The 15286-nt window shown below is 49.2% G+C and overlaps 1 protein-coding gene across 5 annotated transcripts in view; it reads right to left on the bottom strand.

Annotated features, from left to right (window-relative positions):
* Positions 1–219: 219 nt before the first annotated feature.
* Pfkm (phosphofructokinase, muscle) overlaps positions 220–15286 on the bottom strand; it is a 39891-nt gene continuing 24824 nt past the window's right edge. For all 5 annotated transcript variants that reach the window (XM_076911991.1, XM_076911992.1, XM_034517528.2 and 2 more), the window contains 21 exons: positions 14669–14742; positions 13666–13743; positions 11988–12177; positions 11612–11777; positions 10694–10738; positions 10179–10287; positions 9968–10063; positions 9667–9759; positions 8996–9121; positions 7857–7921; positions 7342–7405; positions 6506–6655; positions 6037–6107; positions 5453–5540; positions 5226–5378; positions 4660–4824; positions 3443–3504; positions 2992–3103; positions 1154–1253; positions 968–1073; positions 220–753 (listed from right to left, as the gene is read on the bottom strand). In XM_076911991.1, the coding sequence (XP_076768106.1) occupies positions 609–753; positions 968–1073; positions 1154–1253; positions 2992–3103; positions 3443–3504; positions 4660–4824; positions 5226–5378; positions 5453–5540; positions 6037–6107; positions 6506–6655; positions 7342–7405; positions 7857–7921; positions 8996–9121; positions 9667–9759; positions 9968–10063; positions 10179–10287; positions 10694–10738; positions 11612–11777; positions 11988–12177; positions 13666–13743; positions 14669–14742 (2258 nt within the window). In that variant the 3' untranslated portion in view covers positions 220–608. The remainder of the gene's footprint in view (positions 754–967; positions 1074–1153; positions 1254–2991; positions 3104–3442; positions 3505–4659; positions 4825–5225; positions 5379–5452; positions 5541–6036; positions 6108–6505; positions 6656–7341; positions 7406–7856; positions 7922–8995; positions 9122–9666; positions 9760–9967; positions 10064–10178; positions 10288–10693; positions 10739–11611; positions 11778–11987; positions 12178–13665; positions 13744–14668; positions 14743–15286) is intronic.

The raw sequence follows: 15286 nt of genomic DNA, 5'->3' as shown, positions 1-15286 counted from the left end.
GATAGAGGGACTAGTGGGAGACAAGCTGAAGGTCAGTCCCCTGTGTTCTGGGAACACCAAGGGCTTCTACAAAACCCCAGAACAGCAAAACACCCTGCAGCAAGCAGAAGTGCACAGGACAGTCACGTGTGCTGCTCTCTGAGAAGCTCTGTCTGGGTGGGGACACGGGTGACAGCGCAGTCCCCTTGGGAAGACCAATAATAACAAGAGCACCGGAGGCACAGTGGCAGCTGGCATTTATTAGTGTAGTTCCACTTTATCACCGTGGTACAAGTGAGGGACCTAAGACTCTTTGTTATCACAAAGAAATAAATAAAGCTTATTTTTAGGAAAACTCTTGAGTAGCTGAAATCTAGCAGTAGCACTAGAGAGACCCAGCCTGTGTGACAGATGAAGCTGGAGTGGAAGGAAGGGCAGCTACCTAGGAGAGTCACTCACCGCCCCTCCCCCCGCCCAAGGCCACAGCTTGATCCTGGTTGCAGGTACAGAGTACAGGGAAACCTAGAAGGGGAGGGGGAGGGGCTAGAACACTGTCGCCATGGACTTAAGATCTACCAGGGTGTGAGCTGACCATGGTCAGATGACCTTTCCCCTCACTCCAAAGAAATCTAGACAGGAGCTTCTCCAGACCGCTTCCTCGAAATGTGCTCCAGGTGCGCGTGGTCAGAGGTGTCCAGATCAATCTCGTACTTGGCCAGGATTTTGAGGATTGGCCTCAGCTTCAGCCACCACTGTTCTTTGGGGATTCGGTGCCTACAGAGAAATGAAGTAATGGTGAGGTGATATCGTTGTACCCCAGGGAAGTTCTGCCAAAGGCTTATGGGAAGAAGGTAGGCAGAAGAGGCTGGAGTACCCACAGGTGTTACTACACAAAGGAAGCATTGGAGACTATTAACAGGCCATGGAAAGCAGGGCTTGGCAGGGAGCAGAAGGGAGAGGGCAGTTCTAGAATGCAATAAGAACTTACTCAAAATCTGTCTGGTCCTTCAGCTCAGTCACTGGCTGAAAGACCAGGGCCCTCTTACGCATCCCCAGGACACAACCTGAGTCGGGAGTGTTGGCAAAGATCCGTCCTGGAATAAAGGATGGGTCAATTACTTGGTCAGCTGAGGAGTGGACCTCTGGAGGGGGCTCGCCCTCCCGCCCCACATACCATTACGATAACTCTCTTTGATTTTCCCAGACATCCAGTTCATAGCCTTAGCACCCATCTTAGTGGCAAAATTCCTGTCAAAGGGAGTTGGGCTTCCACCCTGAGGGGGAGAAAATCAGAAACATTGGAGGACAGGATTCCAGTGAAGCACAGTTATTTAAATATACAGAAACAATGGGTCTTGGGTTAACAGGACGGAAATCAGACCATGGAAAGACACTCTGAGACACTGAAGGGACCTGAGGTAAGCTGGCCTGTGATCAAGCACAGGGACAGTCAGTTAAAGGACGTGGTAATCACATGGCTCTCTTTACCTCACAGGTGACAGATCCCATTTCAGTCTGTCTACTTGTTAGTGTGACAACTTGGCAGTCACCATCATCACTGATATAGAAATGTCCTCTGTAACCCAACCTAGCTGTTCCAGGGAGGACCTCAGAATATTCTGTCAGTTTTTCTATGAACTAAGAGAAAGCTGGTAGAGAAATGAGAGGGAGGTGGAAAAGGACATAGGAGTGTGTGTGTGTGTGTGTGTGTATGTGTCTATGGTGTGCGCGCACACGCTCTTGCATGCATACATACATGCATATATACATATACATAAATATACACATACATACATGCATACATACATATGCATACATACATATACATAAATATATACATACATATACATACACACATATACACACATATACATACACACACACACACACATTCATCCATCCAATAACACTCCATTCCCGCAGGAGCTGTACCTTTCCTCAGCCCAAGATATTGGGAATTCTTTGTGGGTAGAGGAACATTGGTGCGTAAGAGGCATGAATGAGCTGGGGACATCTGGAACTAGACCACCCAGCAATGATGCCTTTCCCCTGGAGCTCAGTTAGTGGAGATGGAAGCCAAAACGAACACGTGCCTACACTCATTCCTCAGGCTCATGAAAGATGAAGGTACTGTGGGAAAACCATCTTAAGTAGGCAGACTCAGCTCTAACTCTCATTTGGTAAGTGGTGTTGAAAATGTTTTTCTCTCTGACCCCATTTTCCTCATCAGAATTGCTGGTTCTCAACTAGAGATCCCCTGGGGGACATCTGAGTGTCTTCAGAGATGTTTTGTTAACACTGACAGGGAGGTGTGATTGACTGACTGACCTATAGTAGGTAGAGGCCAGGGGTCATGTTAAGCTCCTGCAACACACAGAGCAGTCACCCAACAGCAAAGAACTAACCATCCCCCAGTGGTAATGGTGTCAAGGTTGAGGAACTATATCCCAAGCAAAAAGAATGGATCCCATCTCTAGGGCCGTGTGGGGGTTTGAGTAAGAAATGGCTCCAATAGCCTCATGCATTTGAATGTTCCACAACCAGAGAGTAACACTATTAGAAACAATTAGAAAGATTAGAAGGTATGTCCTTGTTAGAGGAAGTCTGTCATAGTGCAGGTGGGCTTTGAGGTTTCATAAAGCCCAAACCAGACTTTGTCTCTCTCTCAGCCTGTGGGCTAGGATGGAGTGCTCAACTACCACTCCAGACGTGTCATGCCTACCACCATGTGTGCAGCCATGTTCCCTGCCATGATAAGGGACTAAGCCTGAAAGTGCAAGCAAGCCCCTAATTAAATGCTTTCTTTTGTAAGAGTTGCCTTGGTCATGGTGTCTCTTCATAGCAATAGGACAGTGACTAAGACAGGTTGTGTCTAAGATAAGGTTGTTTTGATGTTATGACCCAACCTTGTTCCACGGTAACAGTGAGGTAACTAGAGAAAGCCAGTGGGAGCTCTTTGGCTGTTGGGGGCTCTGGTAACCAGTGAAGGCACGGCTGGGTGTCTCTTATTACCTGCTGCATGTGGCCAAGCACATTCTTCCTGCTGTCAAAGATGCCCTTCCCCTCCTCGGAGTACAGGTTGAAAATGAAGTCAGTAGTGTAGTTCTCGTTGCATTTCTCATTCCTGCCAGAAAACCAGAAGCCTGGGAGTCTGTCCCTCCCTGCCCCCCAGGAAAACCAGAAATCTAGGAGTCCATCCCTCCTCCCCCCAACCCCCAGGGAAACCAGAAGCCTAAGAGTCCATCCTTCCTCCCCGCAGGGAAACCAGAAGCCTAGGGCTTCCTCTCTGCCCTTTGCTTTCAAAAGCTGTTCGATCTCCTCCCAAGGTACAGGGGATAGGCCGTTTCACTCTTCCCCCTTCTACATCAAATCCTACAGGTTCCCAGCCATTGATGGACCTACAGCCTAGTCTCTTCTAACTGGGAGCACTATTCCCAAGGGGCCCTGAGCTGCCCTGAGGTACCTCAGCACCAGGCCTCTCTTCACAGTTGTTTTCATCTTCTGCACCAGATGTTCAACATTCGCCTGAAGTAAAATAGGAAATCTCAGGCTTAGCTGGGATTGCTCAGGGTGGACAGACAGCCTGCCCGCCTTCTACATCAAACCTTGGCGGGGGTGGGGGGGTGGGGGGGGAACGACTCCCAAGCTGGTGTTTAAACTGGGTCTCTTAAGAAGTTTAGTGCCACTGACACTTAGAAAGAGCCAAACCAAGACAGGCAGATCTGAGAGGGAGTACTAGAGAAGCTTCCATGATTGGACATTTCAGTCACTCCCTCTTCCACCTCTCTGTCCAGGAACTTCTGGCCCCTCTTCCCCCACAGAGCCAAGTGTGCACAGCATGTGTCTTTACACTGTTGACATGGGTGGGTTGTATGCACAGTGGTGATTCAGCTGTTGGGGTTGTACCCTCTCTGGAGCTTTGTGGTGGGCAGGTAAAAAAGACTTCTACTCTCTGCCTTTGGCAAGAATTGGCCAGGGCCCCGAGCTGGGAGTTCCCCAACTGGCTACTAATTCTCTACTTTGTAGCTTTCTTCTCCACTGAACTCAAACCAGAAAAATCAGGATCATTTGACCCTCTCTGTGAAATGAGATGAGTCCTGCCCAGAGGCAAAGGGATACTTCCCTCAGAACTGAGAAGACATCATAGATTCCTCAGCATTTAAACTACCTGCTCTCTTAAGAGTTTTGAAGAGCCGGGCAGTGGTGGCGCACGCCTTTAATCCCAGCACTTGGGAGGCAGAAACAGGCGGATTTCTGAGTTCGAGGCCAGCCTGGTCTACAGAGTGAGTTCCAGGACAGCCAGGGCTACACAGAGAAACCCTGTCTTGAAAAAAAAAAAAAAAGAGAGAGAGAGTTTTGAAGTTTTAGACCCTCTGAACTTTTCTCACCTACAATATGGAAACAATAGCTTTGGGTGCCTATTGTGAAGATAAAGTACAAACTCCACCAAAGGGCTTAACAGCATGCTACTAGACAAAATGCAATCTCATAATAGTAGCTATGCTCGTGTGTGTGAGACTGTGCTGGAGAACACCTATGAGGACCCCTTTTAGTCTTCATGGGGCTGGGCCCATCAGCTCTAATGTCACCTTGACTCTCATACTCTAGTTACCGAAGGAGCACTCAGGAGATAGACTGGAATGGCAGAGAGACACCTAACAGGCTCTGGTGGCCAGCTACCTGGAGATCTCGGATGGTGAAAGGCTCCTCAAAGATGTAGGCGGCATCAGCCCCGGCCGCCAGTCCTGCCATGGTGGCCAGATAGCCACAGTAGCCACCCATAGTCTCAATGATAAACACCCGACGTTTGGTGCCTGCTGCAGACTGCTTAATTCGGTCACAAGTCTGTAAAGACAATGGGCCATGGTCAGACGTCTGATCTTTCTTCTTCAGCTTTTTTCATTAATTTAACCCCAGAGCTATATCCTAGGCCAGTAAGACCCCTGGATCTCATCAAGCTCCCGAATTCAAAGAGGGCACTACATTGTAGAACTTCTCTCCTGGGAAGAAAGCTGCTCTGTCTTTAATGTTGCTAAGAACAGGGATATCAAACTGTATCACCTCAGAGGACAAACCAAAAAGGCTCTTTGATAGCAATGATATAGTTCTAGGTAGGAAAAAGGAATTCCAGCACAGATGCCTGGACAGAGACTTTTTCCGAACACTGCTATTTACGTAAAGAAAGAGGTTCACTTTCTAGGACCAGGACAACAATGGGACTGAAATGGGAGGTGGCAGGCGCTCACCGTGCAGATGGTGTTCAGTGCTGTGTCAGCCCCAATGCTGAAGTCTGACCCAGGGACATTATTGGAAACCGTGGCCGGAATGACCACGAACGGGATGCAGAGCTCGTCAAACTGCTTCCTGCCCTCCATCAGCTCCAAGCCCCCTGTGTAAGCCTAAAGAGAGAGCAGCAGGACATGAGAAGGGAGAGAGGTGGGAGGGAGAGAGGAGGAAATGCTGGGACACTCACCTCAAAGCCCCCAATGATGACAAGGCCCTGGATGTTAAACTTGGTTATGTTGGCACTAATCTGTTCCAGGTTCTTCTTGGGTAGAGTCCTAGTTGACCAGTGGCAGGGGACAGGAAATTGGGGGTGAGACAGCAAGATGGAAGGAGAGGAAAGTTAAGAATTAGAAAGTGAGCCAGGCAGTAGTGGTGGATGCCTTTATGCCCAGCACTTGGAAGACAGAGGCAGGTAGGTCTCTGAGTTCGAGGCCAGCATGGTCTACAGAGTGAGTTCCAGGACAGCCAGGGCTACACAGAGGAAGCCTATCCCCCAAACAAACAACTAAACAACAAGAGAACTAGAAAGTGCTGTTTCTAGTGCCTGGGCCCATAGACCACTCTCCCCACACTCCCACACATTCTAGAGTACACAGTGGCCCTTTTAAGTGGTCAGAGCTGCTACCTGTGGCTGGGCCTCTCAGTCCTGACTGAAGATGCTATGAGTTTGAAGAGTGGTCGAAAGAGGCCCTGATAAGAATGGATTGATGCCCACATTCAAGAGGATCTTGACAGGGTAAGTGGGACGGGGTGCTCCCACAAGCCATTTACCTTTTAGTACCAAGTTTGGAACCACCTTGACCAGTCCAGCCTCCAACATAGCTCCAGCCAGCTTCCTCAATCTGCAGGGAAAGGCCATATAGCTCTGCACCATGACCAGAGCACCAGGAGGCCCATGTGTGACCATGGCCATCTTGGGCTCTGATGTTTCAGAGGTCCCCTAGGTAGGGAGATGACCCAGACACTGCAGGCCTGTCCCCTGCACTGAACTTCTTCCTCCCTCTGACTCATTTGGGAGTGTTAAGCACCTAAGACCGTGGACTCTGTGCTGAGCTCTGGGGCAGAGAAATGAATGAAATGTGATGTTCAGCAACATTAGTTTCAGGGTTGCCATCTTTAAATTAACTATGCTTCCTGGAGAGAAGTTAGGGTGGCGAGGAGGCAGAGATGATGGACTGGCCACTCCTATGCTGACCTTTCGTGGCCCCATCGTGTGTATGTCCTTCCTTTGTTTCCATACCTGACCTTTGGCCAGACCCTCAAAGCCGTCATGTACGACCAGCACGCGGTTGCCCTGGATAAGGCCGATCCTCACAGTAGAGCGAACAGCAGCATTCATGCCAGCAGCTGGGGCCCCCACATTCATCACGGCCACTGTGTGTGTCCCCCCCTGTTTAGAGGATAAAAGGAAGAGAGACACCCCCAGAGGGGAAGTCAGCAAAAGAGGCAGAACTCTGAACCCCTAGGGACATGTGTGACAATATACTCCACTCTCTCAAGGAACTAGCACAGAGCCTGCAACTTTATCCTACAGAAGTGAAATTCTTTACCACAAATCACTATAGGCAACAGTGTCATTATTATATAACAGACAAGCAACCTTGTAGATCAGTGCTTCCCAACATGTGGCCCCCTAGACTACTTGAATCCCAGTTGACCTGAGGACCTTACTGGAAAATGCATCCTGCCACCTCACTCTGCTGAGGGAGGGCCCGGGAATCTGCATACTTTGTATGTGCTCCAGACGATTCTGGTAAGAGTGAACACTGAGAACCACTCTTTCAAGGGGACAGCGCTGACGTGGACCAGGGTGTGATTAGTCAAAGCCCTCGTTCCTGTTTCTTCATGCACTTTTGTCAACCCTGGACAGGGTGTGAGTCTTGAGATCTCTAACCAGGACTAGGTAAAAGTATGGGACTAGTATCTGGGGTGGCTGACAGAAAGTCATCAAACAGGGTCAAAGCTGCAGCACTGAACAAGAGCAGGGACAAAGATATAGCAAGGCTAAGGTTGTGTGGACCACGGTAGCATTTCATGAAGAGAAAGTGAGGACAGGGAAGGGCAAGCTGCCAGTACCTTAGAGACTGGGGGTCTGACATGAGCTAGAAGCTTGTATACCTCCCAGTTGTTCATGAAGCTCCTATAAAAAGTACAAAGAGAACAGGATGTCTTCAAGCCACTCCCTATGGCAACCAGCCATAAGATCTGGGTCAGGAGTTGAGTCTCAATAAATTTCCACAGGGTACTCCTCTAAGGAACTAAGGCGGCACAGCATGGACAGGGCCGGGCAGCGGGGATGCTCATTCATTAAACACTCCGTGAGCACTCGGGTGCCAGGTGCAGACTCAGCACAGGAGATGGCTCCTTGCTTAGCAAACCTAGACCCTGGCTGAGCCCCGAGCCTAGAAGAGACAGATAAGAACGAAAGGCTCAGCCTCTTGGGCCCCTTGCAGCTGATTTCCTCAGGGAAGAAATCGTGGCAGACAATACTTAGAGAAGGCAGCCGCTCATGTTTTGGGCCTAGAGTAATACATTTTTTGGCTTCATTCTGGCATCTGCTATAGTTAGCCAGCTTCTGGTTCTCTTCTCACCGGCCTCTCAGCTTAATGGCTTCATCAAATCTCTTCTCATCCATAGCCTTGGTCACGTCTTTGGTCTGAGGGAGGAATACAGCGACAGTCACAACCACAAGGCTTGCTTCTGCTGACCAGATCTGTTTTGATGGGATCCTGCTTATCTACGCCGCACCTCTCTCAGTCCCCCAAACTATCTCAGAGGCATCTTTATTTCTTTTTAACTTTTCCCGAATAACAAACAGCAGAAGGGACTAGATTAAGTTCCGGGCAGAGTGGAGCAGCATCCACGGGAGGCCGAGCTTTCTGTCTACACTCGGTCCCTGCCCAGTCTTGGGACCACCAAAGAAATGAAGAGATTCTACTAGGTAAGAAGGGTCCCAGCCACATGCTGCTCACTGCCCGACATCTACTTGGGGCTTTGGCTTCTTGCTCTTTGAGGATGCAGTCTCAGACATGGCTGGAGCTTATTGGGACTCTCAAGTCTCAGAGAGAAGTAGGTCCCAAAATGAGGGGAATGCAGGCAGCCCCGACAGTCAGGACTAACACTTGAGTTAGCAATCAGCCACTGTATTCATACTGGAGTACAGAACCCAGCATTTTCGAGATAGTGTGTCAGAGGCACCACAGCCTCCCCCCAGTCTTTATCACCCTGGAGGTAAGTAGAGGTCATTTCAGGCAGCTGTCATATAGACATGTGAGATAACCTGATAGAAGATAGTAATTAGCACTCCCCAAGTCTTAGTATTGTAAGGAGGGGACACTGAATTTGTGTCCCCTACATAACTACATGAAAAGGGTATGAGGTTGCCACTTATAAAATAAAATATCAGAGAGTATGTGGCCCTTCCGACTTCCTTAGAAACAGTTTACAGATGAGAGAACTGATGCTGAGTGAGTGGTGGTCCCAGCTCTTGGACCAAGAGGGACTGCAGTCCACTGTGTCCTTTCCTGTATGTGGAGGTTCCAGCTCCTGGACCGAGAGGGACTGCAGTCCACTGTGTCCTTTCCTGTATGTGGAGGTTCCAGCTCCTGGACCGAGAGGGACTGAATCTACTGTGTCCTGTCCTGTATGTCTCACACTAACCATCCTGCCTTCTCTACTGGAACCACAAACGTTGACCTCATGCCCCCCTGGAGAAGAGTGGGGTACTTACCACCTGGACACACTCCATGAGGGGCAAGCGCACAGCCTGGTTTCCAGAGAGGCTCACCACACAGGCTGGGGTGTCTGGGGTCCCCTCCAAAAGAGCCATCACTGCTTCCACACCCATCCTGCTGCCCTGCAGGAGTCCATGGAACAAAGCATCTGCTTAGCTAAGAGCCAGGATGCTCAGAACCCTTTCCAATCCTCGGCTGAGGTCCACATTCGAAGGGTGTGCCCAGGTACTTGCTGTGCTTTACCTCCCCACCCGGACCTCATCTAAAGCTTGATGGCTTTCTGCCCTCTTGTCATCAGAACCCTAAGGACTGTACTTGGTTCCAGAGAACCATGTCCATGGCACATTATGATCAATGGATTGTGGGACTTTAACAATACCCTCTTCTGACTGCTAAAGAAGTAGATTGCCTTTCTTCCAAATGAAATGGGCTGGTAATGACCAAACTGACTATCCAGGGTTACATCCCAGTAGCTTTACTGATACTTAGAGCTTGAAGACAGCGATCCGGATTCAGGACTAGGGCAGCTAGTGCCTGCCATCATCTTTGTGTATGGGAATGGATGAAAACCACTGTGGCCTAGAGGCTGAAGGAGGGACAGTATGACTAATGATACAAGCCCCATAGGACAGCAAGGCTGGAGCAACCTCAGAATCCTGTGACTTACCAGGATCCGGTCAAAGGCTGATGGTGTCCCACCCCGCTGTACATGTCCTAGAACAGTGACCCTGGTGTCATATCCAAGACGCTTTACCACCAGCTAAAAGGACAAAGAAAGGGAAACAGAAATCAATGGGAGAAGATCAGCAGTAGCTTACTGAGGTGAACTACAACAACAGTGTTTTGTCTGGTGATGGCTGCTGGTGGGAGGAAAGCAAGGGCAGAAGGAGCAAGAGGAGATGCAGGGTCAACCCAGAAGCCACCAAAGGAGCGGCCAAGGGTGCTGGGGGTTAGGGCTGCACACTAACGTTCTTGATGTCTTCTGAGGTGATTGGCTTCCCGTTCTTGTCGATTGCACCCTCAGCAACGATGATGATGTTAAGACGAGAACCACGGGTTCTTGTCTGGTCAGGAGCAAGAGAGAAAGTGGTTAATGGAGTTAAATGGAGGGGCAGAAGATAGAGCACTCTGGCAGCAGGGTGAGGGGTTCTGTTCGAGGGCAGGGTAAAGTGCCGATACCTCACTGAGCCTGCGACAAAGGTGTTCTTCCCAGTCATCATCTGGTGGGCACTCGGGAATGAAAACCCAGTCGGCCCCACAGGACAGAGAGGTGACGAGGGCCAGGTATCTAGGATGAGAGCCAGAAGCACAGACTAGAAACCTTTATATTCCACAAGCAGCCTCATCACACCCAAAATGATCTCCTAGCCTCCATGGTTGATGAAAGAAAGATACGAGGAGCCAGCATTTCATTCTTGGGCACTAGACCCGTTGATGAGACACTGCCCTTGGAGGTCTCTACTACCCCATAGACTTTCCAGCTCGGAGACTGCCCATGCTTTCACATGTACCTGAGCATGTGCCCATATGCACAGAGAAGTAGGGAAAAAGAGATGGTGCAGAGACAGAGGGTCATGTCATGTGGAACATGACTTCCAGACCTATTCCAGAAGTCCCACTGGACTGACTCTCTGGGAAGAGGAAAGGGCCATCTCTAGGTCTAAGAAATTCATGGGTCAGGATGGGGATCTTACCCACAGTGTCGGCCCATCACTTCTAACACAAATGTCCTCTGGTGGCTGCAAGAGAAAGATGGGATTTACAACCTGCATGTCCCTGTGGCCAGGACCAAGTCACTACCATCCACACCTAGGCTCCCTGACCTCTGCAGATGCATTTATGCTGCTAGCCATTCAGTAGGTGTCCTGAAAGTCTATGAAGACATGGGAGGAACAATTTAACTTCATTGGGCAGTATAGAGACTCCATTCCAAAAAAAAAAAAAAAAAAAAAAGGATGAGTCCTCAAAATCAGAGATAAATTGAAAAGAGGTGGACACAGGACTAGGCTAAACTGGAGTACTGCAAGATCACCTGGGTAACTCGGCAGCTGGCTGTCTTTCCGTTTACCCCACTGACCCTCTGCCCACCTATTTACTTCTGAGCAGTGGTGCTTACAACATCCACACACCTCAGACTAAGGTGCCCTCTCCGACTGTGTGCTCTCCAGATCTGCCTTAGTCTGGACCACAACCAGGTAAGATAGCGGTTCTCAATCTGTGGGTTTCAACCCCCACAGGGGTCACATACCGGATATCCTACACATCAGATATTTACATTATGATTCATAACAGTAGCAAAGTTACAGTTATGAAGTAGCAATAAAATAACTTTATGGTTGGGGGTCAGCACAACATGAGGAACTGTGTTAAAGGGTCTCAGTGCTAGGAAGGGTGAGAAGCACCGACACTGAGATCACAAGTATTCAGGACCTCAGAGCAGCATGCCTAAGAACAGACTGGAGAGTGGCAGGAAGCATAGCGGGCAGAGCATCTTCAGTGCTTCAGGGCTGAGTCTCAGAAAAGAGTCACAGTGGCTGCAGTCGAACACTCTCACTGGCTCTTGTTTGCTCTTGCTTCGACTTTTCTACTGCTCCCCTCCCAGGTGCTCTTACCTCTGAGCGGTGGTGGTGATGGCGTCTACGATCTCTACAATCCGGTGCAAGGCAGAGTCAGTACCAATGGTCATATCGGTGCCACAGAAGTCATTGTCGATTGAGCCAACCAGACCCACAATGTTCAGGTAGCTGGATTTTGTAGCCTCCTCGGCCGTGATCTTCCCTGCAAGGGAAGCAGAGCCCAGCAGGTGAGGAATCACACATGTGCAAAGCAGATTACTAGAGAGACTGTAAGCAGTGGTAGAAAGGAGGGCAAGGGCTGTTCGTTTGTGTGTGGTTACTGTGCCTCTCTGATAGGCGGTAAGAGTGCACATACAACGCATACCGAGCACACGGTCACATGACAAGCGGTACGGATGATGAAATGTCTCACCATCTTTCTGGAGGTCATTCAACAAGTCGCTCCATTCTGAACGGAAAGTGTCAGCCCCAGTGAGGCTGCCATCGCCTCCGATGACACACAGATTGGTGATCCCCCGCTTCACCAGGTTGTGGGCGGCTCGGAGTCGTCCTTCTCGCTCCCGGAAGTCCTTGCATCGGGCGCTTCCAATCACCGTGCCTCCCTTTAGGGGAGAGACAGGAGGTGGGCACAGTCACACTTGGGCTCAACTCCCTCAGGTGTTCCCATTCCAACTCAGTGACAGAGCAGTGTAACCGTGCCACTCCCCTAAGTTCCCTGACATCCCTCGGTCATTGTCCCTCACAAAGGAAAAGAAAATGACGCCGGTTCTCATACGTCATCCCATATTCTGTCACACCTCCTATGATGCCGGTTCTCATACGCCATCCCATATTCTGTCACACCTCCTATGATGCCGGTTCTCATACGCCATCCCATATTCTGTCACACCTCCTATGATGCCGGTTCTCATACGACATCCCATATTCTGTCACACCCCCAGGAGCCCATTGAGACCAACTATCTCATTGAAGCTTTAATCACTAAAGTGGTTATTCTCAAAAGAATTTCCATACACATTCGTTTCTATTCTAGAATTATCTCTGCCTTTCACACTGACTTCAGTCTTTTGATTTTCCTTAGTGCCTGGCAGTACTATGTCACATCCAAACTATTTTAAGGAATTCAACTCCAGTGTCCTTGGTAGTATGTTTTCCTCTCTAAGATACTGAAACTCTACCTAAGATTACCCAGACACTGCCAGCTTGTCCCCCTTAGTTCCTTGGCATGTGGTGTTAGTGGCAGGAGCCACAATATTCGGGTATTTACAGGGAAAAAATGCTCTGTGTGTAAGAAGTTTTGACTTTCCAGGAATACAGATACTCTGAGAGGTAAAGAGAGCTAAGATTTTTCATAAACAATAGGTGTTCCTAGGCATTCATGACTCTAGGGTATTAGAGAGAATTTTCGTTTATTCTCAGGTTACTTTGCGGTGGGCAGTATTCCCTGTATAAAAATATCACTAGACCAGTACGTATTAAGTGGCTTCCCATGGAATTATTAGTAGGTTTATGTAAGGAATGGGATAAAAATGTAATCTGTAAGTTTTTCACTAGACTAGCAAACGGTTACAGTTCTAAGCTAGCAGAATGGAGTGTGTCTCTGAAGGACACTCGATCAACATGGAAGATATCACAGAGGGCTGTAGATAGCAAAAACCAACTTCTCTGGCATTCTTTGAGACTGCAAGACTGTCTTGATCCCTTCTCCTTTAAATAGTCTGCTTTCAGGCTGTCACATCTCTATCACATGAGGACTGAGAGTTGAAGTCTGCTTCTGGCTTCGGTCCTCTAAGGTTATTTTCAGGACCAGACATCCCCCGTGACCCCAGAGTAGGTATTGCTTATGATGAACCAGCTCACTGTGACCTTTTGATAAAGGGCAAACCATTTTGGAGCCACCCTCCCACCCCCTTCACCACTGCAAGGAGCCAGGGTGATGTTTTCAAATGCAAAGACTAAAGGGCAAATGTAAGCCCTTCTTCTGTCACTGAAACCCTTCACACTGAGCCACATGGCAGGGAATCTGGGATACCAGAGCGGGATGAGGCCAGGACAGTACAAACATAGAACACAAGTTCTCAGGAACATACCAGCTGAAGCATCATGGACACGCTCTCCCAGGTGGCCTCCCTGATGTGCTCACCACCGTCCACCAGGCCTTGGTAACCCTGCGGGGAGCAGTGTATCCATTAAGCTTCCATTAAGTTTCCTCTAGATGGCATGACTAAGACAGCTTCCCTAGGAAGACTTTTAAGACACATCCTCCCAAGAGTGACCCCTGGATGCTCATGAGAATGGTATATTTAGTAAAGCAGTCGGAGGAAGGACATGTCAACATGTTTTTGATGTTCCAGTTTCTCTCATTCTTTTCCTTTTTCTTTTCTTTTGAGATAGGGTCTCACTGTGTAGCTCTGGCTGGCCTAGACCTCGATATGTAGAGTGTGTGTAGGCCATGCTGGCCTCCAACTCAAGAGAGCCACCTGCATCTGCCTCCAGACTACTTGGATTAAAGGCACTGACCACCATGCCTGGCTCTCTCTCATCCTAGAAATATCAAAATACCCCTCTGTCTTAATCCCTCCTCCCTTTTTCTCATCTCTGAGGTGTTTCCCAGGAGACTAATAAGACAGCTAGTTTTGATAATCTCAGAGAGAAGGATGGGAACACTGGCGGAAGGAAGACAAGAAATAGGACTTATTTTGAAACTACTAAACTTGACAGAAGGGCAAGCAGACTGTATAGGAATAAAAGTGTGGGTGAAGCATGAGAGGAACTGAGGAAAGGGAGCCAGGGAGGAGCCAGGACCTCAGAAAGCTGGGACACTTCAGAGACCCTGAGACTCTGCCTGCTGGGGCTCAGCCCCGAGTTACACTCCCTGGAAAGACCTGACATTTCAGCTCTTTCCTCTTCTCAACAGTCAGTGTGAGGACCGAGTTTGCAGAAATCTGGGTCCCAGCATTCTTGCTGAAGTCACAGTGGGAAGGAGTGACTCAGTGAGACAGAGAGCCAGGGAGAAGAAACCACAGCAACGCAGCAAGGGGGTAGAAAAGAAGGTGGGGAGGAGAGAGGCGGAGAGCCAAGCAGAGAACTAACCTCATGGACAAAGAAGACGCGGGCGCCCGTGAAGATGCCAACTCGGACCACAGCCCTGACGGCAGCATTCATACCTGCAAGGAGGGAGAAGAAAGACAGGGCTCGGTCACTCTGAAGGTGGGCAGCCCTGGACTCCATGGCAGTCATATTGGGTTAAAGCCTGGAGTTGGTCCTTGGCTCAGGTATGCTCTGAATCTAGAGCCCTCTTCTCACTCAAGTCTTCTTCTCTCCCCAGTTTCATTCAGTCAAGGGGTCAAGGTCATGAGGCCAAGTAACCTTACCAAGTTCAACTTTGAATTCAAGGTCCCACGGGCCCACCCCAGCACTCTACACTGCTATCCGCACCCTTATCCTCAGGGACTTTACTGGGTGGGCTTCCTCTGCCTTCTGCACCTGATTAGAGACCCGAGTGGAGCTTTAGGGCTAAGTGATCCAACAGGATACAGTTTGTTTTTAAGTATGTTTGTTACTTGATGATGGGTTCTGTCAGATCTCTCTCTCTCTCTCTCTCTCTCTCTCTCTCTCTCTCTCTTGCAGAGCTATTGTTTGGGTTATCTACATCCCTATGTGTGTCACACAGTTGTGATTCTCTAGCTCCTTCAGTGCCAGGAAATGTTG

This window comes from Arvicanthis niloticus, chromosome 13, assembly GCF_011762505.2.
Source record: "Arvicanthis niloticus isolate mArvNil1 chromosome 13, mArvNil1.pat.X, whole genome shotgun sequence".
NCBI lineage: Eukaryota > Metazoa > Chordata > Mammalia > Rodentia > Muridae > Arvicanthis > Arvicanthis niloticus.
Note: the sequence above shows the minus strand (reverse complement) of the source record. Positions and strands in the feature narration are given on the sequence as shown.